The following is a 26,193-nucleotide window of genomic DNA, read 5'->3' as shown; positions in this document are numbered from 1 at the left end:
ATAATTTGATGCATGTGTGGATATGAAAATTAGCTTTATTTCATGTGCGTTATTTCCTTTCTGTTTTCTTTTTTTTTTTCTTTTTATGGAAAATTAAAATGGAATAACATTACCGTCCGTTATTTCATATTTTATGCTATGATTTTCTGAATAATAATCGACAGAAATAATTTATTAAAACTAGTAACGTGAACGATTTATTCTTTAATTTGTGGAAAATTTTCAATAAATGTGTCGTCTTCAATACATAATTCGTCATTCGAAACTCAATTGCTCGGATACATATTTGTTATTATTATTATTTAATTTAGCAAATCACAGAAATAAACGGTTGGTTACTAACAATCTGGGCAGAAATAAAATTTACTTATTTGGCACTTTTAAATGGATCTTATACTAATATCTGTTATGAAAGCTTATTTAAACAAACAAGCAAAGTCTTCATAGTTCATTCAAATAGATTATAGATATCTACAGTTAGATGCATCTATTTAAACCTTTGTATTATCTTGATGTTTTATTTATTTATTTATTTTACAATTTTCATTGGTAGAAACTCCTACAAAAAAGTGAAAAGATGAATTTCCATGAAAACTTAATCGACAACTTAAAAGAATTATATTTATTTATTTATTTGAACAATAAACGAGTCATTCTATTAGGTGAATAATTATGCATCGGATTACTTTCTGAAATCTAAAGGGAATTGCGCGATTAGTTTATTTTAACTAGCCCAAAGTCCAACTTTAAAGTTACACGGAAATGTTTTTGGAAGAACCTCGAAATTTTAAACAATGGTCATGAGACGAGGACACAGCTTGGATAAGTACTCATTTTCTTAAATTTCACTCACTACAGTTATTTCGATAAGAATGTAGAGGAATTCGGCCTACACACATGCGCGGATAAGTGTTTTACGCATGCGCGAATCGCAGTAGGAAAATAATTAAAATCGCATTTATAAAACTCCTTTTTTTAATTTTGATATGACTTCAATATACTAAAACTTCTCCCAATAAATTCTCTACAAAATGGTACAAATATCTGGAATATCAGTTAAATATTTCTAGACTTTTTCGTGTTCAAACATACAGACGCTTTTAGGAGACTTCATTTTATACTGTGTACAGATAAACAAAAATGAAGCTTAAGTTAAAATTAAACAATTAGATTAATTTAAAATTAATTAATTAGTGATTAAGTCAAAATTAAATTGACCAATTATAAAAAGAGAAGCTTCATTGACTAGAGTCACAAGATACTTATATTCGCAATTGCATCTAAATGCATGTTGTTTAGCATGTAAATCGTTTATAATGACAAATTTTAATAAGTTCAGTTCTTTCATAGATTTTTAAAAATCCAATATAATATTAGATTTTATTCCTTAAATATCTACGAAAAAATGTATAAATTTTTATTGAATGGAACCCAAGCTTATAAGCTATGAAATTATTTTTTTCTATGTAGACAAGTTTTTACTTTCTTGTATACTTAGTATAGAGAAAATCTAGTAATCGACAAAAAATTCGATCTCGATATTTTGACGAATCTCCACATTTTAGACCTTAGAATTTTTTAGTTTATTAAGACAGTAGGGATTACTTCTAATCGAAAACCATAAAATTTAACTATTGTTCAAAACATTTCCCTTCAGAAACTTAGAAAAGAATAAATGACTACAAACTGTGCGTGAAGAAGCCACATTGGCAAAGCTTTAATGAAACTTGAATTAAGACCCTTCAATTTGTCTGTGCATCAAGCAATCGATCAAAATCGGAATGTTCCACAGCAACTTCAGTTAGAAATCTTTACAAATCCCTGTTATCTCCCCCCCCCCTTCATGCTTTTTCCACCTTGCTAGGAAGCTCATTCAATTAAAGCTCTATTACACGCGCTCAATAAAGAATTGTTTTGTCTACTGTCGAACTGATGGAACGTCATAATGACGTCACGCAAAATACGAATCTCTCATAGCCAATTCTTCTGAGTTACTGCCCATTTTACGGTCAAAATGGAGTGAAAGTTATTAATGGCTTGTCACATGTTTGATTCCATCCAGGGGGGAAAACCTATGGTATGCATTGAATTTTTTCACATCCTGTATCGTTTTCTGAAATAGCAACATGTTACATTCTTAAGCTGTCTTATTTTATTTTGCTTCTTAAGAATTAACAATATTAAATTCCTGCACATTTGAGCGTCATTAAATTTAAGTTTTGCGAACCCTTCGATATCTTTTCTGACATTCAATACAACATATATTTTATTTAATTATATAAACGTATTAAATAGATTTTTTTGCACCAAATTTTTAAGAAATCAGTGCTTGCCTTGTATTTTATGGTATAATAATGATCATGCTGTTATAGTTGAGCGTCAGTTTTAGGGTAAGCAATAGAAATGAAGGATCAGGGCTTTTATGTCATTTTCTAAATCTAAATATGATAAAGGGATGAAAAAATATAATATTTACCCATTGAAAACCAGCGGGGGTGTCTCCCAAAACGTTCTCGAATACTCTCTAATTAGGTGTTATTCCAAAGAATGCTTTGTATGTCATTGGCATACAATAGTTTGAAATATTTCCCTTCGGCTTGAATTTTGTATTTTTAATGAATGTATGATGTCAACGACAAATTTTTGGTCCTTAAATGTTACCCTTTGGCGTGAATTTTGTATTTTTAATGAACGTATGATGTCAACGACAAATTTTTGGTCCTTAAATGTTACCCTTTGGCGTGAATTTTGTATTTTTAATGAATCTATGATGTCAACAACAAATTTTTGGCCCTTAAATGTTACCCTTTGGCGTGAATTTTGTATTTTTAATGAACGTATGATGTCAACGACAAATTTTTGGTCCTTAAATGTTACCCTTTGGCGTGAATTTTGTATTTTTAATGAATCTATGATGTCAACGACAAATTTTTGGCCCTTAAATGTTACCCTTTGTCCTGGATTTTGTATTTTTAATGAATCTATGATGTCAACGACAAATTTTTGGCCCTTAAATGTTACCCTTTGTCCTGGATTTTGTATTTTTAATGAATCTATGATGTCAACGACAAATTTTTGGCCCTTAAATGTTACCCTTTGGCGTGAATTTTGTATTTTTAATGAACGTATGATGTCAACGACAAATTTTTGGTCCTCAAATGTTACCCTTTGGCGTGAATTTTGTATTTTTAATGAATCTATGATGTCAACGACAAATTTTTGGCCCTTAAATGTTACCCTTTGGCGTGGATTTTGTATTTTTAATTAATCTATGATGTCAACGACAAATTTTTGGCCCTTAAATGTTACCCTTTGTCCTGGATTTTGTATTTTTAATGAATCTATGATGTCAACGACAAATTTTTGGCCCTTAAATGTTACCCTTTGGCGTGAATTTTGTATTTTTAATGAACGTATGATGTCAACGACAAATTTTTGGTCCTTAAATGTTACCCTTTGGCGTGAATTTTGTATTTTTAATGAATGTATGATGCTAACGACAAATTTTTGGCTCTTAACAGTATCCAAAAATCGAATTTGTGTTTTAGATGCGTTTTTCCTATCCGATAGAAACAAAAATTTGACACAAAACTCTACTTGTGGTCACAAAACCCCACACCAAATTTGATAGATTTAAGTCATTACGTTTTTGAGTTATCTCGTTTATATGTTTCTTAAAATAAAAACCGACAGACGATGAACCTTTTGTTGGATTTAGTTCAAACTAGTTAGGTTGGCTGTTAAATCTGTGAACCGAATTTTATCCATTTAGCTCTCTTCGTTATGCAGTTATCGTGTGAACTTCATATGCGAAGAGCCATACAGGCGAATTTTTTCTGGACAGATTTTACTCAAAATTGGATAGAAATTTACAAATTTTGTGTAAAGATCATATAACAACAGTCTAGCTGAAAATGCTTTTGAGTTGTATTTGTCAGAGACAGATGAACATTTTCCATAATTATGTTTATCGAACTCAGCGACATTTAAATGTGAAATATCGTCAAAATTACGTGAAATATGAGGACTCATTACAATCTCGAGTTCGAATTTTTAGACCATTACTATACTTTCTCTATACTACGTATACGGAAAAGTAAAAATAGTGATGACGTTTAGAAGAATAAAATAAATCTTGTTATTCCCCCCCCCAAAAAAAAAAAAAATTCCTCTAGTTCTGGTTGCTCCGATGCCCGAGGCCGAGACTATCATCAGTTTTCAAATATGGATGAAACAGAATATATATTTCATTAATTATTTGGTAATTGTCATCGAATCTAATAAAACAAATTTTATTACCGATACCGTTATAAAATGTCAAAAATAAATAAAAAAAATATAAAGATTTACTATTTCTAGGTAACTAAGGACACCAAAGACGGAATTCTATTTTCCAAGGACATAACAGAATTTTTTGTTCTGAAATGGCATTATGCTGATCAAGATTAAATTTGAATCATGTGAACAAATCATATGAGGATAGATAGGTAAAATATATTTTCAATAAACTATTAAAATGTTAGTATTATTTTTTAAATAAGTTTCATAGTTATGTTTGAATAATTATATTTCATAGTTTCAAATATATTCATAATAATATGTTTCATATTTAATTGATTGATAATTGTCATCGCATGTAATAGAACAAATTTTAATACCCTGATAGCTCTATAAAATATCGAAAATAAATTAAATATAAATATTTAGTATTTCTAGGAACAGTATTTGCTAAAAACACAACAGATTTTTCGTTCTGAAATGGCCTTTTGTTGAATAAGATTGAATCGGGATCAAGTGAACAGATGATAAAAACATAGGTACTTAAAATATACTTTCAATAAACTATCAAAAGTATTTAAAGTATTTTTTTAAACTTTTGTTATATACTGTGTAGATTGTTCTCAAGGAAAATATTTTATATAAAATTAATCATTTAATTTTGAAAAGCTTATGTTGAATACAGATGTAAGCATAAATATTAAACGTTGAAACATTCCTAAAACAGAAATTTGAGGGAAGAAAATATACATTATAACTATTTTACATACTGAAGAAAATTTGAATTTGTTTGAAAAATTTGATATTTAACAACTGAGAACTGATTACACTTCTTACATGCTATTTAACCGTTGTGGAGTGATGTCTTTAATGTATAGATAAAGTACCATCTAAATAATTTGTCAAAATTAATGAAACATCTGAAAAAAAATCAAAATCAAAGAATGAAAGAATAGAAAACACTGGAAATCTTTTTAAAGATAAGTGCTGAGAAACATTTATTAAATTTTTATTGCTCCCATTTAAAACTATAAATAAAATTAAAAATATTAAGCACTCATTTAAACATATTTATACTAATAAATGAATTTTTATGTATCATATTTCAATATGTACAGAATTATTTTGCCATGTAAACGAATCTATTCTATTTTGAGAATGTAAAAATTGCTAAGTTTCTATCAATAAATTAAATATTGAAAATAATTACACCAAGCATGGACAAATAAGCTATTTTAGTATTAAAATGTTTATAACTGCCTTACTATTTGTAAATTGTATCTTACGACACGATGAAAGAATCGTTGAAAACATTTTACATTTACTATTACATCTGGAGTTACCAAAATTAGAACGAGGCCACTTCTTAGGTAGTAGATGTACACTAAAAGAGGGTTCTCCAAAATTTTATTTATCAAAAATACTTGAAATTTTAACGCTTCTTCTCAAGAAGCAAATTATTGCATAAAAAATTTTACACCACTTTAAAATGATAAGAAAATTATTTCGTTAATACAAATTTCATTTCATTATAATTATTTTAAAAATAACAATTTTTTAAAAAATGCTTTAAATATTCCTTACAATTACCTATTGTTATATCGTTGATTAATTATAAAAAAATTGATGTATCAAACCTAAATCTTTTTCATGTTAAAAGGTTTCAGAATTTAAAAAAAAAAAAAAATCGAATCTTCTTCAAAGAGCTAGTTCTAGCTAGCTCAAGCTACTATTCTTCCATTACAAAAGTTTTAAATTTCGAAAATTTAGCAAACTGAGGCACCTGGCAGATTCATTACTGAATGCGAAATAATTAAAATTATCACTGATAGATATAATCTATGAAATGTCTTCTATGAGGGTGTCAGTTATTTCAAAATAAATCAGAATTATGTTAAAACACTAAAAGATTCTAAGATGCAATATCCTTCAGAGTTGCTTCGATTATTACGAAGTGCTTTTGATAATTATTAATATTTACCATTTTTTCTTATATTGAATAAAATGTTTAAAAAAAGCTTTTCAAACTTTTAAAATCGTACAATAACATTTATAATTAAAACTGATTAATTAGCATCGAGAAGTAAATGTGGTTTATATTAAAGAATATATGTAAATTTTCTTACTATCATTGAAAATGAAACACATGTGAAAATATTTTTATAACTAAAAAAAAAAATTAACAACAGAAAAAAAATGATATAAATTCTTAAGTAGCTTACAAGAAGCCATGCAATAAAAAAAAGTAAAGGTAAGGCATTTGCAAAAGAGGTCTCATTAAAACATAAAACAGCAATTGCAAAATAGCATTAAAGCATTTTAAAAAGCTGCAAAACTCATAATTCCAAGTCTCTTTACACAAGAAAAAGTAGATAAATAAATAAATAAAAACAGCTACTCTCCGTGAATTTTTTTTTATTTCGAATCCTCGTAAACAAAGCAGACATGAATGATGCCTTCTTTCTGTGTAGCCGTTATTTTGTGATTAATAACAAAAAAACATGCAAAACTTCTTTTCTCTCTCTCCTCCCCCTCCCCCCTCCAATCTTTTCCGGTATAACCCCCTCTCCCTCTCTTCCTCCCATTCCTAATGCGTAAAACACGCTGTAGACCCCAAGAAAAACGTGATTAACCCAAGAGCTATTAATTTTAGCCGGCTGTCTCATTTTTTACATAGCCCCTTTCTTCCATCTGTGTTCTTCCCCGTTCGCATTTTCACCTTTTTAATTTCATTCCCCGTAGTTTTGATATTCAGCATACCCCCCCCCCCCCCTCCCCCATACTTTCCTTCCAATGCGCTTTCCCCGAATTATGCCTGCCTTTTCATACATCCCCCTGATGTTGGTTTTTCGGAACAACTCAGACAAGAGATTTTCTTTTGTGTTGTTAACAAACTCATGAAATACGAAATAGAAGGAATACCGTTTGAGTTAAAAAGTGTCATATATTTTTGAGTTATGCTTCTTTTTTAACGGGAGTTCTATTCATGTTTTTTTTTCATGTTATTTTATTTTAAGAAGTGAGAGTTAAGTTTCTTCTTAACTCATAACCCCCCCCCCTCTTTCTCCTCATTTAATTTTCTAAAGAAAAGAACTGGAAGTTTTTCTTTTTTCCTTTTTCTAGAACTTTCTTTAATTGAAGATTTCCCTCGTCTGTGTTTCCATAAGTTTTTTTTTTCCCCATGCACCTGTATTTTTTTCCCTTTTTTTCCCCCTCTCTTCTTTCTTTTTATCTATCATCTGAAAATTTCAGTGTCACATTTTGAAGATAAATTTTGTGTGTTCACGCACACAATGCGAAAGTTATGTAAATTTAACTACATGCGAAAGGCTTTTGTGAAACCGGAGTAATACGGGAAGAGGAAAGACGCTTAATTTTAAAGCAATTGAAAACAAATTTCTTAAAACTTTTTCCAGAATAAATGAACGAAGTTTTGCATCGAGAGAAAATGAGTTTTCTGACAACACCTTGGGAATAAAACAAATATTCAAACTACATTCTACATGCTTAGTTTTGCTTACAAATTTGGAATGCTTGCATTGCTAATATCGTAAACTTGCTTAGTGTATATGTTCATTTGAAATTGTTTTATGTAAGGCAACGGTAGCACAACAATTACTACTGGCCATTTTCACGAATTTCAAATTCTATGAAGGAATCATTACAATCCTTGAAGGAATTATTGCTATTCTATTGCCATCTGAAGAAGTTATTTCGGTATTTTTACTTTCTTGTATGCATAGTATAGAGAGAAGTATAGTAAAAGTATAGCCATTTTCACGACTTCCAGATTCTATGAAGGAATTACTGCTATTCTATTGCCATCTAAAAAAGGTTATTTCGGTATTTTTACTTTCTTGTATACATAGTAAAGAGAAAAGTATAGCCATTTTCACGAATTTCAGATTCTATGAAGGAATTATTGCTATTCTATTGCCATCTGAAAAAGTTATTTTGGTATTTTTACTTTCTTGTATACATAATAAAGAGAAAAGTATGGCCATTTTCACGAATTTCAGATTCTATGAAGGAATTACTGCTATTCTATTGCCATCTAAAAAAGGTTATTTCGGTATTTTTACTTTCTTGTATACATAGTAAAGAGAAAAGTATAGCCATTTTCACGACTTCCAGATTCTATGAAGGAATTACTGCTATTCTATTGCCATCTAAAAAAGGTTATTTCGGTATTTTTACTTTCTTGTATACATAGTAAAGAGAAAAGTATAGCCATTTTCACGACTTCCAGATTCTATGAAGGAATTACTGCTATTCTATTGCCATCTAAAAAAGGTTATTTCGGTATTTTTACTTTCTTGTATACATAGTAAAGAGAAAAGTATAGCCATTTTCACGAATTTCAGATTCTATGAAGGAATTATTGTTATTCTATTGCCATCTGAAAAAGTTATTTTCGTATTTTTACTTTCTTGTATACATAGTAAAGAGAAAAGTATAGCCATTTTCGCGAATTTCAGATTCTATGAAGGAATTATTGCTATTCTATTGCCATCTGAAAGCGTTATTTCTGTATTTTTACTTTCTTGTATACATAGTATAGAGAAAAGTATAGCCATTTTCACGAATTTCAGATTCTATGAAGGAATTATTGCTATTCTATTGCCATCTGAAAGCGTTATTTCTGTATTTTTACTTTCTTGTATACATAGTATAGAGAAAAGTATAGCCATTTTCACGACTTCCAGATTATATGAAGGAATTATTGCTATTCTATTGCCATCTGAAAGCGTTATTTCTGTATTTTTACTTTCTTGTGTACATAGTATAGAGAAAAGTATAGCCATTTTCACGAATTTCAGATTCTATGGAGGAATTATTGCTATTCTATTGCCATCTGAAAGCGTTATTTCTGTATTTTTACTTTCTTGTATGCATAGTATAGAGAGAAGTATAGTAAAAGTATAACCATTTTCACGACTTCCAGATTCTATGAAGGAATTATTGCTATTCTATTGCCATCTGAAAAAATTATTTCGGTATTTTTATTTTCTTGTATACATAGTAAAGAGAAAAGTATAGCCATTTTCACGAATTTCAGATTCTATGAAGGAATTATTGCTATTCTATTGCCATCTGAAAGCGTTATTTCTGTATTTTTACTTTCTTGTATACATAGTATAGAGAAAAGTATAGCCATTTTCACGAATTTCAGATTCTATGGAGGAATTATTGCTATTCTATTGCCATCTGAAAGCGTTATTTCTGTATTTTTACTTTCTTGTATGCATAGTATAGAGAGAAGTATAGTAAAAGTATAACCATTTTCACGACTTCCAGATTCTATGAAGGAATTATTGCTATTCTATTGCCATCTGAAAAAGTTATTTTCGTATTTTTACTTTCTTGTATACATAGTAAAGAGAAAAGTATAGCCATTTTCACGAATTTCAGATTCTATGGAGGAATTATTGCTATTCTATTGCCATCTGAAAGCGTTATTTCTGTATTTTTACTTTCTTGTATGCATAGTATAGAGAGAAGTATAGTAAAAGTATAACCATTTTCACGACTTCCAGATTCTATGAAGGAATTATTGTTATTCTATGGTCATCTGAAAAAGTTATTTTCGTATTTTTACTTTCTTGTATACATAGTAAAGAGAAAAGTATAGCCATTTTCACGAATTTCAGATTCTATGAAGGAATTATTGCTATTCTATTGCCATCTGAAAGCGTTATTTCTGTATTTTTACTTTCTTGTATACATAGTATAGAGAAAAGTATAGCCATTTTCACGAATTTCAGATTCTATGAAGGAATTATTGCTATTCTATTGCCATCTGAAAGCGTTATTTCTGTATTTTTACTTTCTTGTATACATAGTATAGAGAAAAGTATAGCCATTTTCACGACTTCCAGATTATATGAAGTAAATATTGCTATTCTATTGCCATCTGAAAGCGTTATTTCTGTATTTTTACTTTCTTGTATACATAGTATAGAGAAAAGTATAGCCATTTTCACGAATTTCAGATTCTATGCAGGAATTATTGCTATTCTATTCCCATCTGAAAGCGTTATTTCTGAATTTTTACTTTCTAGTATGCATAGTATAGAGAGAAGTATAGTAAAAGTATAACCATTTTCACGACTTCCAGATTCTATGAAGGAATTATTGCTATTCTATTGCCATCTGAAAAAATTATTTCGGTATTTTTACTTTCTTGTATACATAGTAAAGAGAAAAGTATAGCCATTTTCACGAATTTCAGATTCTATGAAGGAATTATTGCTATTCTATTGCCATCTGAAAGCGTTATTTCTGTATTTTTACTTTCTTGTATACATAGTATAGAGAAAAGTATAGCCATTTTCACGAATTTCAGATTCTATGGAGGAATTATTGCTATTCTATTGCCATCTAAAAAAGGTTATTTCGGTATTTTTACTTTCTTATATACATAGTAAAGAGAAAAGTATAGCCATTTTCACGAATTTCAGATTCTATGAAGGAATTATTGTTATTCTATTGCCATCTGAAAAAGTTATTTTCGTATTTTTACTTTCTTGTATACATAGTAAAGAGAAAAGTATAGCCATTTTCACGAATTTCAGATTCTATGAAGGAATTATTGCTATTCTATTGCCATCTGAAAAAGTTATTTTCGTATTATTACTTTCTTGTATACATAGTAAAGAGAAAAGTATAGCCATTTTCACGAATTTCAGATTCTATGGAGGAATTACTGCTATTCTATTGCCATCTAAAAAAGGTTATTTTGGTATTTTTACTTTCTTGTATAAATAGTAAAGAGAAAAGTATAGCCATTTTCACGAATTTCAGATTCTATGAAGGAATTATTGTTATTCTATTGCCATCTGAAAAAGTTATTTTCGTATTTTTACTTTCTTGTATACATAGTAAAGAGAAAAGTATAGCCATTTTCACGAATTTCAGATTCTATGAAGGAATTATTGTTATTCTATTGCCATCTGAAAAAGTTATTTTCGTATTTTTACTTTCTTGTATACATAGTAAAGAGAAAAGTATAGCCATTTTCACGAATTTCAGATTCTATGAAGGAATTATTGTTATTCTATTGCCATCTGAAAAAGTTATTTTCGTATTTTTACTTTCTTGTATACATAGTAAAGAGAAAAGTATAGCCATTTTCACGAATTTCAGATTCTATGGAGGAATTACTGCTATTCTATTGCCATCTAAAAAAGTTTATTTCGGTATTTTTACTTTCTTGTATACATAGTAAAGAGAAAAGTATAGCCATTTTCACGAATTTCAGATTCTATGAAGGAATTATTGTTATTCTATTGCCATCTGAAAAAGTTATTTTCGTATTTTTACTTTCTTGTATACATAGTAAAGAGAAAAGTATAGCCATTTTCACGAATTTCAGATTCTATGAAGGAATTATTGCTATTCTATTGCCATCTGAAAGCGTTATTTCTGTATTTTTACTTTCTTGTATACATAGTATAGAGAAAAGTATAGCCATTTTCACGAATTTCAGATTCTATGAAGGAATTATTGCTATTCTATTGCCATCTGAAAGCGTTATTTCTGTATTTTTACTTTCTTGTATACATAGTATAGAGAAAAGTATAGCCATTTTCACGACTTCCAGATTATATGAAGGAATTATTGCTATTCTATTGCCATCTGAAAGCGTTATTTCTGTATTTTTACTTTCTTGTATACATAGTATAGAGAAAAGTATAGCCATTTTCACGAATTTCAGATTCTATGGAGGAATTATTGCTATTCTATTGCCATCTGAAAGCGTTATTTCTGTATTTTTACTTTCTTGTATGCATAGTATAGAGAGAAGTATAGTAAAAGTATAACCATTTTCACGACTTCCAGATTCTATGAAGGAATTATTGCTATTCTATTGCCATCTGAAAAAATTATTTCGGTATTTTTACTTTCTTGTATACATAGTAAAGAGAAAAGTATAGCCATTTTCACGAATTTCAGATTCTATGAAGGAATTATTGCTATTCTATTGCCATCTGAAAGCGTTATTTCTGTATTTTTACTTTCTTGTATACATAGTATAGAGAAAAGTATAGCCATTTTCACGAATTTCAGATTCTATGGAGGAATTATTGCTATTCTATTGCCATCTGAAAGCGTTATTTCTGTATTTTTACTTTCTTGTATGCATAGTATAGAGAGAAGTATAGTAAAAGTATAACCATTTTCACGACTTCCAGATTCTATGAAGGAATTATTGCTATTCTATTGCCATCTGAAAAAGTTATTTTCGTATTTTTACTTTCTTGTATACATAGTAAAGAGAAAAGTATAGCCATTTTCACGAATTTCAGATTCTATGGAGGAATTATTGCTATTCTATTGCCATCTGAAAGCGTTATTTCTGTATTTTTACTTTCTTGTATGCATAGTATAGAGAGAAGTATAGTAAAAGTATAACCATTTTCACGACTTCCAGATTCTATGAAGGAATTATTGTTATTCTATTGCCATCTGAAAAAGTTATTTTCGTATTTTTACTTTCTTGTATACATAGTAAAGAGAAAAGTATAGCCATTTTCACGAATTTCAGATTCTATGAAGGAATTATTGCTATTCTATTGCCATCTGAAAGCGTTATTTCTGTATTTTTACTTTCTTGTATACATAGTATAGAGAAAAGTATAGCCATTTTCACGAATTTCAGATTCTATGAAGGAATTATTGCTATTCTATTGCCATCTGAAAGCGTTATTTCTGTATTTTTACTTTCTTGTATACATAGTATAGAGAAAAGTATAGCCATTTTCACGACTTCCAGATTATATGAAGGAATTATTGCTATTCTATTGCCATCTGAAAGCGTTATTTCTGTATTTTTACTTTCTTGTATACATAGTATAGAGAAAAGTATAGCCATTTTCACGAATTTCAGATTCTATGGAGGAATTATTGCTATTCTATTGCCATCTGAAAGCGTTATTTCTGTATTTTTACTTTCTTGTATGCATAGTATAGAGAGAAGTATAGTAAAAGTATAACCATTTTCACGACTTCCAGATTCTATGAAGGAATTATTGCTATTCTATTGCCATCTGAAAAAATTATTTCGGTATTTTTACTTTCTTGTATACATAGTAAAGAGAAAAGTATAGCCATTTTCACGAATTTCAGATTCTATGAAGGAATTATTGCTATTCTATTGCCATCTGAAAGCGTTATTTCTGTATTTTTACTTTCTTGTATACATAGTATAGAGAAAAGTATAGCCATTTTCACGAATTTCAGATTCTATGGAGGAATTATTGCTATTCTATTGCCATCTGAAAGCGTTATTTCTGTATTTTTACTTTCTTGTATGCATAGTATAGAGAGAAGTATAGTAAAAGTATAACCATTTTCACGACTTCCAGATTCTATGAAGGAATTATTGCTATTCTATTGCCATCTGAAAAAATTATTTCGGTATTTTTACTTTCTTGTATACATAGTAAAGAGAAAAGTATAGCCATTTTCACGAATTTCAGATTCTATGAAGGAATTATTGCTATTCTATTGCCATCTGAAAGCGTTATTTCTGTATTTTTACTTTCTTGTATACATAGTATAGAGAAAAGTATAGCCATTTTCACGAATTTCAGATTCTATGAAGGAATTATTGCTATTCTATTGCCATCTGAAAGCGTTATTTCTGTATTTTTACTTTCTTGTATACATAGTATAGAGAAAAGTATAGCCATTTTCACGAATTTCAGATTCTATGGAGGAATTATTGCTATTCTATTGCCATCTGAAAGCGTTATTTCTGTATTTTTACTTTCTTGTATACATAGTAAAGAGAAAAGTATAGCCATTTTCACGAATTTCAGATTCTATGAAGGAATTATTGCTATTCTATTGCCATCTGAAAGCGTTATTTCTGTATTTTTACTTTCTTGTATACATAGTATAGAGAAAAGTATAGCCATTTTCACGAATTTCAGATTCTATGAAGGAATTATTGCTATTCTATTGCCATCTGAAAGCGTTATTTCTGTATTTTTACTTTCTTGTATACATAGTAAAGAGAAAAGTATAGCCATTTTCACGAATTTCAGATTCTATGAAGGAATTATTGCTATTCTATTGCCATCTGAAAGCGTTATTTCTGTATTTTTACTTTCTTGTATACATAGTATAGAGAAAAGTATAGCCATTTTCACGAATTTCAGATTCTATGGAGGAATTATTGCTATTCTATTGCCATCTGAAAGCGTTATTTCTGTATTTTTACTTTCTTGTATACATAGTATAGAGAAAAGTATAGCCATTTTCACGAATTTCAGATTCTATGGAGGAATTATTGCTATTCTATTGCCATCTGAAAGCGTTATTTCTGTATTTTTACTTTCTTGTATACATAGTATAGAGAAAAGTATAGCCATTTTCACGAATTTCAGATTCTATGGAGGAATTATTGCTATTCTATTGCCATCTGAAAGCGTTATTTTCGTATTTTTACTTTCTTGTATACATAGTAAAGAGAAAAGTATAGCCATTTTCACGAATTTCAGATTCTATGAAGGAATTATTGCTATTCTATTGCCATCTGAAAGCGTTATTTCTGTATTTTTACTTTCTTGTATACATAGTATAGAGAAAAGTATAGCCATTTTCACGAATTTCAGATTCTATGAAGGAATTATTGCTATTCTATTGCCATCTGAAAGCGTTATTTCTGTATTTTTACTTTCTTGTATACATAGTATAGAGAAAAGTATAGCCATTTTCACGAATTTCAGATTCTATGGAGGAATTATTGCTATTCTATTGCCATCTGAAAAAATTATTTCGGTATTTTTACTTTCTTGTATACATAGTAAAGAGAAAAGTATAGCCATTTTCACGACTTCCAGATTCTATGAAGGAATTATTGCTATTCTATTGCCATCTGAAAAAATTATTTCGGTATTTTTACTTTCTTGTATACATAGTAAAGAGAAAAGTATAGCCATTTTCACGAATTTCAGATTCTATGAAGGAATTATTGCTATTCTATTGCCATCTGAAAGCGTTATTTCTGTATTTTTACTTTCTTGTATACATAGTATAGAGAAAAGTATAGCCATTTTCACGAATTTCAGATTCTATGAAGGAATTATTGCTATTCTATTGCCATCTGAAAGCGTTATTTCTGTATTTTTACTTTCTTGTATACATAGTATAGAGAAAAGTATAGCCATTTTCACGAATTTCAGATTCTATGGAGGAATTATTGCTATTCTATTGCCATCTGAAAGCGTTATTTCTGTATTTTTACTTTCTTGTATGCATAGTATAGAGAGAAGTATAGTAAAAGTATAACCATTTTCACGACTTCCAGATTCTATGAAGGAATTATTGCTATTCTATTGCCATCTGAAAAAATTATTTCGGTATTTTTACTTTCTTGTATACATAGTAAAGAGAAAAGTATAGCCATTTTCACGAATTTCAGATTCTATGAAGGAATTATTGCTATTCTATTGCCATCTGAAAAAGTCATTTCGGTATTTTTACTTTCTCTTATACGTAGTATAGAGAAAGTATAGTAATCACCAAAAAATTCGAACTTGAGATGTCGAATCTCCATGTTTTAGTCCGTCTGCTTGTGAAAAAGATAATTCAATAACGCTTTGATATAGACAGTTGAACTTTGCTAACGGCCTTTATACCAAATTTGACCATTTCAATCAAATTTTGAATAAATTTAGTTAAGAGGAAGTTCGTCTTTCCGGCTGTTCGAATATACGTTAGCAAGATATCAACAAAATGAAGGGAGTTAGATAGACAAGATTCAATACACATATTTAACATCTATAGTGTAGGCACCTATCAAAGTTTGAGTCAAAACCAATAACAAGCTGACTGCTTGTCGGTCTCTTTGTACAACTGTGTAAACTCGACAATTTTTAAAAGCGCAATGACTTAAATATATCAAATCTGGCATGAGATTCTGTGATTAAAAGTACAATTTTGTGTCAAATTTTTGTTTCAATCGGTTGAGAAATGCCTGTCTAAAAAACAACTTCGATTTTCGGATACAATTAACCGCATGCCAGGAATTAAACTCGCCAAGGATGACACGATAGATTCAATAAAAATGCTGAATTCACGCGAAAAAATATTTTATTACTATTGTACGCCAATGCGTTCTCTTAGATGACAAGTTTATTAGTGAGTATGCGAGAAAGTTCTAGGGAGACCACTTCTCCTGGTTATAATCCCCCATTTCCCCCATATATAATGTAACATTTAGTTTTAAAATATGATTTAATTATATATTAGAAAATATATCAGTTTCCCTAGAATGCATATTAAGCATTCCATTTCGTAAAAAAAGATAAAGATTCGAAACTGTAATCAAAACTATAAATGATAATGATAAGAGTTTCATTCGAAACTCTTATCATTGCATTATAATGCTTTAAGATTGACTCATTTATTAATATTTTATTTTTACTTGCTCTATACTAAGTACAGTACAGATAATGTATTGTAATCGTCAAAAAATTCGAACTCGAGATTTTGTACGAATCTCTACGTTTAAGACCTTTCCGAGACCGAAAAATGCATTTTTTTGGGATCATATCTGTCTGTCCGTCTTTCAGAACACGACGAAAAAAAATGTGAATCTAGGAGGTGAGATTTGATACATGGATTTCACAACAAATTTATAGAATTTAACAAATTTTGAACGAATCTATTCAGAGATAGTCTATCTGTACGATTTTTCAAGTATAAGGGAACTCGACAAACAACAAAATATGAAGATTTACATAAATAAAATATGAATGCGATACATAAATTTAACATCTAAAATGTAGATTTTTATCAAATTAGGTGCAACAAAGGTACTTTTGCAAGCATGTAGAAGCAAATAACTCAATCAAGTGCTGATATATCCCAATTGCTTTCTTTACAATTTCATTACAGAAAAAAATTATCTTATTTTGATTAAGTTTTTCAAAATTTATTTTGGACAAAATTCGCAAAGACGCCGTTCATTAGAAGAAAAAAAAATTAGTTTAGTTAGATTAACATCCCGTTTTAAAGCAGCATTAAGATTATTTTGGGACGATCTTAGTAATTCTGAGCCGCTGTCAGATGACGAGGACGATATCTGAGTCCGCATCCCCTTCTCCAAACTTCCATTGAACATCAGCGGGAGGACGTTTCACCCTTGCTGGTTTATGCCTCCCGAATGATTTAGCGTGCACCAGACCCGCTTTCAAGACAGTTCTTCAGTGAAAGCTGGTCTCGAACCTGAAACCCTTCTGTTCCGAAGACGAGACTTCACTAATAAGCCACCACGGCCCATTAGAAAAAAGCAGTTTAGTTGATTTTCATTGATTCAGACGGCACAGGAGAAATCGATAAAAAAATTGACGAAAAAAACTGTTTTATCAATTTTAAATTATTATATGTATGCTGTAAAATTTGAAAATATTTTTATCATGGCCGATAATGTCATGCAGATAATGAATTAAAAAAAATTGCTTTACCAATGATCTAGAATCATAAATATAAAAGACATTGATGTCTTATTTAGAAAATACCCTGACAAACCATAAAATAAACAATTATTCCTTACTGCCTCCACAAATCATACCCGCATCTTTTAATCCTATTTATTATCATCCTATTCACCTACTATAACAAATCTGTCCTGCGTCGACTGTTGTATAAATCATGTTTCTGCGATTCTATTACGATGAATGCGCCTTGGCGTAGTCCAATCAGGCCACGAACGGGTTCATGTGAACTTGCAAAAATTTGCGTGCGAAGATGCGAGGGAGATAGTGATAATTTCACGGCCAATTGACCTTGTCAAAGTGGCAGGGTAAATTGTTTGTACACCTTGTGTTGCAGCATGTGATCCGCAGGTAAATTATGTGCAAAGAAGAAATCCGAAGATATTGAAGAGCGCTGATAGTTATCGCCAAAGACGGGTGTTTGAATATGCAGATGACCGCGGGACCGAGACGAGCGTTCCGATAAAATAGAGACTCGTGCGATTGATTGTTTTCTTAGGGGGGGGGGAGGATTCTGCTTTTAATTCGCAGTGGATTTTATTTTTGAGAAAGACAATCATTATTCAATTTAAAATTACCTTTTTATTTTCTCATGTTGAAAACAAGCAAAGAGAAAACATTGTAACCGTTTCAACAATCTACACGAATTGAACAAATTCGAATTCAATTCAACAAATTCAATACGAATTCAACGAAATCAAATGCAATTCAACGAATTCGAATTCAATTCAACAAATTCGAATTCAATTCAACAAATTCGAATTCAATTCAACAAATTCGAATTCAATTCAACAAATTCGAATTCAATTCAACAAATTCGAATTCAATTCAACAAATTCGTATTCAATTCAACAAATTCTACACGAATTCAACAAATTCGAATTCAATTCAACAAATTCGAATTCAATTCAACAAATTCGAATTCAATTCAACAAATTCGTATTCAATTCAACAAATTCTACACGAATTCAACAAATTCTACACGAATTCAACAAATTCTACACGAATTCAGCAAATTCGAATTCAATTCAACAAATTCTACACGAATTCAGCAAATTCGAATTCAATTCAACAAATTCTACACGAATTCAATGAATTCGAATTCAATTCAACAAATTCAACGAATCTATATATTTCAGATCACCTTGTCCAAAAAACAGTTTTGAACATGACTCAAAAACCGCTTTGAAGTGAATGAAATTTGTTTTGCGTGTTTTTAACACTAAATTTGCACATCTCTATTAAGTTTTGAACAAAATTCCTTCACAATAAGTCCATCTCTCTGACTGTTCGATTACAAATAAATAAGATGACTACAAAACGTAAAACGCTAGACATATAAAATTCAGTACACAGATTTAATTTCTTATTAAATTTAGAATCTAATCCAACGAAGGCTAAATTATCTGTCAGTCTGTTTTCGCATATATAAACTCCACATTTTACACCACCTTGTTCGAAACACAGTATTGGAATTAATGCTTATCGTTCTGCCTATCTGTGGGCATACCTCAACATCGCTTTGAGGTATATGGATGAAATTTGGTTTGTAGTTTTTACACAAAATTTATTAAATTTTGAAAGAAATTCATTCATATTAAGTCTATCTATTTCACTGTTTTATTAGAAATGAACTACTGAACGTAAAACACTAGATAGATAAAAATTTGGTACACAGATGTAACATCTATAAAATATCTATCAAGTTTTGAGCTAAATCCAACTACGAGTGGATTGTCTGTCAGTCTGGATTTTCAGAAACATGTAAAAGCGATAATTCCAAAAGGCAAAGATTTAAATATATCAAATTTGGCATGGAATTTTGTGATAAAGTGCAATTTTGTGCCAAATTTTTTTTCCCTATCGGTTGAGGGTGAAAAAACGCGTCGAAAACATAAATATTTTATTACTATTAATCGCCTGTCAGTGTTTAAACACCAGATAACTCGCCAAGGATAAAACAATAGATTTAATAAAAATGCTAAATTCACGTCAAAAATTAATATTTCGTATAACTATTATACACCAATGCTATGAAGGTGTGCTCTGTTCTAACAACTTTATTAGAGAGTATGCGAGAAAGTTTCGGAGAGACCACTCCCGATGTTTTTTTTTTTTTTTTTACATTATTGCCTTGGCTAATTGCAAGTGAGAAAATTACTTGCTTGTTAAAAAAAATTACAACATTTATAACATTTCCATATAGTCCACTTATATACAAGGCGGGAGATCCAAGTCATGAAGGAACCAATTTCACCCTTGCTCTTGTCAGAGATGGTCATGGAAGATACTGCAGGCAAAAAACTCTGCAGTCCGTCTCTACCGGAGATAGGACCCTGTCGGGGCTAGGCACTCCGTAAATCCAACTCATAAGGAGATGGTTTTAATTTGTTCTCGTTACTTCAGACGTTTACTTCAGACCATTTCAGAATTCGGATTGTGGAAAGTCAAAAATCTTACCTGAGAAGTAGGCGAAGGGTGGGTTGTGAGGCATTCCCTCTTCCATGAGCCCTCCTCTGAGGGGTCGCATCGTCCTCCGAGGATTTCGGAAGAAGTGCCTTCTTGCTCCCAGACTGCTCAACTGCTTCATTCGACGCTCCTTTGATCGTCGGTTTTGGAACCACACCTGAAACATGCCAACGAGTTAAACTCACCAGAAAAAAAAAGAATAAAAAGAATTCATGCATTAAACATCTGAGATGACCATATTATGAATGTTCAAGATGTTGTAAATTAGAGCGAGTTGACACAAAAATTTCGCTAAACTGAATTCAGGCGACTGAGTATACTGAAATGCAAAATGTCACGATTTCTGCACAACTGAAATTTTTTTGGCATTTTGGCGAGGTTTTCGATGCTATTTGGCGACATTTCGGTGATTTGGTGGCAGACTCGATGTGTATTTGATGACTTAACATAGCGAAAATTTCTCATTTTTTTTTTCAGAAAAATGGGGAATCTATAAAAGCCTCGATGCAATTGCTGTTGCGCATCCATTGAGTAATTGTGACACTATCCATCGGTGTTTTGATCGATCAAGAAGTAGCTGCTGAGCTTGGTCAAGAATTTAAGTTGGTTTATGGTGAAGTGCTTTGAATTTTCCAATTCTGCCGACATCATTCCAATAAAGCCGACATCAAAGTTTGAGTCCAATGATTCGTTAACTGTAGAGTCAAAAGTTTCAGCTTCATATTATGGTAAATGCTTAATCTTATTACACTTGATTTAAAGTTGGACAGTTTTGAGTAAAATTGGATGCAGACTTTCCTTTTGCTGGATTTCGTTCAAAATGTGATATAAACACGTTGTGGCATCATTGTCAGTTATATTTACATATTTGTAATTCCGCACTTTTGTTAACGTCATCTATTAGCTAATTCACCATTGGCACTGCAGACTAGCACTGCAGTATTTAAAAAAAGGTGTTCTATCTATACTCACTCAGTTTTGCTTTGTTAGATAATTTAATTCTTATCTTTTTTGTTCTTTTCTTTTATTTTTATATCTCTCTGTTATTCAAAATTCTTGTCATTATTTTTATGCAACTTTTAACGATTTTTTTTTCTGTATTCCTTATTTATCATGCAATTTTAGCTGCTTGGTATTTTTTAACCCTGTAACGCCTGGAAGTAAGAACTTCAGTGAAAAAGTCCACCCCCCCCCCTCACAAACTGGCACATTTTTATTGCTTATGACTGTACGCTTGGTTTTAATATATTCCTATTTTTTAACTTAATTTTTGTGCTATTCAAGATCTTATTGTTTTGAACGTATTTTCATTCCTTTGTTGACTGCATCTCATTATCTTTTAAATAGGCTTCCTGTGTGAAGTCAAGTTTATTTTCGAATATTATATTTGGACCGTCTGATACGCCATCACAATACACCCATGGCCCATATCCACAGCTTGTAGTTTGAGTGTAAAAAACTATTTATCGTATTTCGTTTGCCAAGGTCACTTGGATTCTTAATTACATCTAAAAGATAATATCTGGGAGACAAAGCATCACTCGGTAGTTTTTTTTTTGTTTTTTTTTGTAAATTTTTTTTATTTTTAGAGAAAATATTTAGATACGAATCACATACTGATTCTATATGAATACTTTTTAATCTTACTTCATCTCACATCCATCAGCGCCCTCTCAAAAAATTTTGAGGAACCAGCAGATTATCATCATATGGCAACAATGCAAGTACCACAAAAATTTACCAGATGGCACTATATGACATAGTCAGCATGAGAGCAGATAGAAAAAGTCTCTAATAGTTACTTATAAAAAAAATGTTTCTTATGTATGTAAAATCACTTTTTTTTCCTGGAAATACACCTATATAGATAAACTTTAAAGGCAAAACCTTATCTAAATATAAAATTTGACCCAAATCGTTAGAGCCGTTCCCGATATATATAATTTATATTATATATTATATATATACATACATGTATGTATATATATAGTGTATATATACATACACAAGAAGTTCTCTTTATAGTTATAATTCCAAATTTGCTGAATTTTTTGGATTCAGAGATTGTCAATATAAAGGGGAAAAAATAGGAGAAATTTCCGAAAATTGTAGTTATTCCTTTTTAAAACTGTTTATATAATTATTTGAGAACTATATAAAAAAATCGAAACTAAATAAGAAATTTAAAAAATTAACTATGAATTTTTTTTTTGTGTGTGTGTGTGTGTGTTTAAATATACTGTAGAAAGGAAATCATTACTTTTATTCGAAACAGTATATTTGGCTAGATTAAATGAAAATAACAAAGTACTTAAATATTCTAATTTCAATGCTTTATTTCTTATTTCTCTTTCAATAAATCTACATTCGATAATTAAATATTCCAAACATCAGCGATTTAAAGATGCATGGCAAAATACAGATAGAATGCGAAATAAAAAATTCAATAGAAAAGAAATTATTTGATCATTTCGCATTAATAACATCTAATAATTAATAAGAATCACATGAAAAATATAAGCAAAGTTTTCTTTCCTTCGAATTATTTGAAAAAATATAAGCTTTTTATAAAAAGAACAAAGACGCTTTTTAAAGAGTCAGAACTCATTAATCCTTTTAAAATATTCGACTCCTTTCAGATCAGAATTAGCTTAAAAAATTTCATTTACTAATAATAACGAATGTGTTCTTACGTCTCCGGATATTTCAAAAGAATACGTGATCAATTATTAAACTTCTTTTAAGGCGAAACATTAGAAATCGCTGTCTAAAATATTAAAATATCTACAAAGCAAGATACCAAAGCTCATGTTTAGCCTCATTACTATGCAGCCGAATTCATTAGAAAAAAATAAAGTCTGCAGTATACTTTTATATTCCAGCTTTAATTAAACACAGATTTAAACAGACAAATAAAAAAAATGGCAACCAAAATGCACCTACAAAAAGAACTGTTTTTCCATTCGATGAAGATTAATTTGTTAATAAATGATGAGCATTATTCGAGGTTTTTATTATAAAGACTAAGGGTAGGTGGAAGAAGGGGGGATGGTGAAATCAAATGATAAACTCATTAAATAGAGATAAAATTGCGATTCTTGTTTTGTAAATTTCCTTACGAATGAAATTAGTCAGTTCTAGAAAGATAGTCTACCGGCTAGATTTTGAGAGGATTTAAAATATTTGTGATTGAAAAGTATTTAAATCATATTAAATATCAAATTAATAATACTGAAAAATTTTCGTGAAATGAGATTTTTGATTTTAATTCTCCTTTTTGCTTAGTTAATATACGAATAGAAAATAATATAATCATAAAAAAAAAAATCGAGACTTTAGCGAATCGCCGTGTTTTAATTCTCCCTTAGTTCAAAACATACATTTTTGGAATTAAATATGTCTGTCTGTCAGCGCAGTAACTCAAAAACATTTCGAGTTAGATAGATGAAATTTGGTATATGGTCTTCCCACCAAACTCTTAGATTTATATCATATTTTGGAAGCAATTTATTCACAAGAAGTCTGTCTGTCTGACTTCATGAGAAGTGAACACGATAACTACAAAACGGAAAGAGCTAGATGGATAAAATTTGGTGCACAGTTTAAACAGTCCACTTGGTTTTTACTGTCTGTCAGTCTGCTCTTCAATATTTATGTATATAAAAAAGAAATGATTAAGATAATGATATTTTAGCATTTGATTTCTAAAAAATACTTCAAAATCCATATTCTTTTTATAATAGACTGCGAAGTACAAAACGCTCATGTGTTGGTTTCTGAAAATAAATATATGACCACTGCTGGCGTTCATTGCCTTGTTAAATGTATATTATTTCACACTGAATGAGATAGGATAAGACATGCATTAGAGAATATACAAGAAAACGTTAAGGAGGCCAAACCTTTCTTCTTAGTAAAAAGTTTTCTCAATTACAACACATTAAAAATTATACAGGGTGTTTATAAAGTCCCAGACCCATTTTGATGTTTAATAAAATAATAAAGATATAAACACACTTATGACATTTATTGATGGAATAACTCATATATTTTCCTTTTCAGGTTTGAATATTTTTACTTTTGTAAATATCGTCTGCGCGTGTGGTTAATTTCAGATAATTTCATTTTCCAGTCTAAATATCTGTACTTTTCTAAATATTGTCTGCTTATTAATTGCTTTTTTCTCTCTTTTGTTTTTGTCAACTATTGCAATGTTATGTTTACTTTTGATGTGTTTGTTCTATGTAGTACTTTTGTATGTGATGTTTTATGCGAGCGGATATTAAGGAGAATGCATACACCACAAGAGAAAGCAGAGATTTTATGGTGGTTCATAGAAATGAAATCAATAGTGCAAGCACAGAGAAATTTCAGAAGAATTTACCAAAAAGATCCTCCATCCAAAAACAGCATCTTGCGGTGGAAAAAGAATTTTCTAGAAATTGGAAGTATCGAAGATAAGAAACGTTCCAGACGTCCTTGCACAAGTGATTTTGATGTTGAACGTGTCAGAGAGACATTTTTACACAATCCTAGAATATCTGTGAGATCAGCGGCAACAGAATTGGATATGCCAATTTCGACGGTGTACAAGGTTATTAAGAAAAAATTAAGACTGCATGCATACAAAGTTCAAATTGTTCAAGTTTTGGAACCGAACGATAGACCTAGGAGGATGGCCTTTGCAACAGATATGCTAAGGAGGATAGAAGATGCTGCTGATTTTCTGAAGAGCATAATGTTCTCCGATGAAGCATCCTTTCATGTTTCTGGCATTGTTAATCGCCATAAAGTGCGCAAATGGCTCTGTGGATGCCGACATGCTTGCCGCTACCTGGCGTGAAATTGACTATCGACTTGATATTCTCCGTGCGACGAAGGGGGCACACGTGGAAGTTCATTTACAAGGGTCATGAAACTTTTTGAGTCTATTTAACCATTTATGTTATTAATTTAAATCTATCTTTATTATTTTATGAGTTATTAGACATCAAAATGGGTCCGGGACTTTATAAACACCCTGTATATGAAGGCCGAAAAAGTATGCAGTCTTTCTTCATAATAACAATTCGGCATCTATGAGCTTCTGTTCATTGATCACTAAATGGAATTTTCGTATTTCGTAGAAAGAACCTTTAATCCCATTTTAATAATGGCATATTAAATTGAAAATAACAGTTGAGAAATATCAGTTTTTTTATTTCGTCGTATATAAATTACGTAAAAATAGAAGGGCGTAATCTCAAAAAAATTTTTATCTTGAGGTTTCGAATAATCTGTATCTCCCTAAGTTTGAAGCAACATCTTTTTAGAATCATGTCTGAACAATTTACTGGAAATGCTTTGAACTAAATGGATGAAATTTGGTATGTGTATCAAATTTAGAAATCTTTATCAAATTTTGAACGAAATATATTACAGAAGATAGCTGTTTGAATACAAGTGATTACGATAATTGTAAAACGCAAACAACTAAATAAATAAAATTTCAAACACATACTTAAAATTTAGAATAATGATCTGCACCAAAGTATGAATAAAATTCATCAAAGTGTAAACAGTTTTTCGGATTAACACAATGATTTAAAAACCCATTGACATAGACAAATTAAATTTGATGTACAATTTTAGCATCTAAACAGTAGTACTTATCATATTTTGAATGAAATTTTGGATTTTTAGAAATACGATAACTCATTTAAGCAGCAATTTAACCAATGAAATTTGATATAGGATCTCTTTATAAAAATTGCAGTTCTACGTCATATTTTAGTATCAACTGGATGAAAAATAAACGTGTCGAAAATGCATACTCGATTTTTTTTTTCTCTATATCAATTCTCGTAAATTTCGCATTTGAAGACTCTGACAATAAAAGTCTGAGCACCAATCTATGTTTTATATGTTCATTTCGACAGTAATAACGATTCCACTGCCA

At 30.1% G+C, this 26,193-nt stretch overlaps 1 protein-coding gene across 1 annotated transcript in view; it reads right to left on the bottom strand.

Annotated features, from left to right (window-relative positions):
- The window catches only part of LOC129969462 (LIM/homeobox protein Lhx1-like), a 160,560-nt gene that overhangs the window by 27,663 nt on the left and 106,704 nt on the right, over positions 1 to 26,193 (bottom strand). The window contains exon 4 of the mRNA XM_056084040.1: positions 20,247 to 20,412. Coding sequence (XP_055940015.1) covers positions 20,247 to 20,412 — 166 coding nt within the window. The remainder of the gene's footprint in view (positions 1 to 20,246; positions 20,413 to 26,193) is intronic.

This window comes from Argiope bruennichi, chromosome 5 (genome assembly GCF_947563725.1).
Source record: "Argiope bruennichi chromosome 5, qqArgBrue1.1, whole genome shotgun sequence".
NCBI lineage: Eukaryota > Metazoa > Arthropoda > Arachnida > Araneae > Araneidae > Argiope > Argiope bruennichi.
The sequence above is the reverse complement of the archived record's forward strand: the minus strand, read 5'-3'. Positions and strand labels throughout refer to the sequence as shown.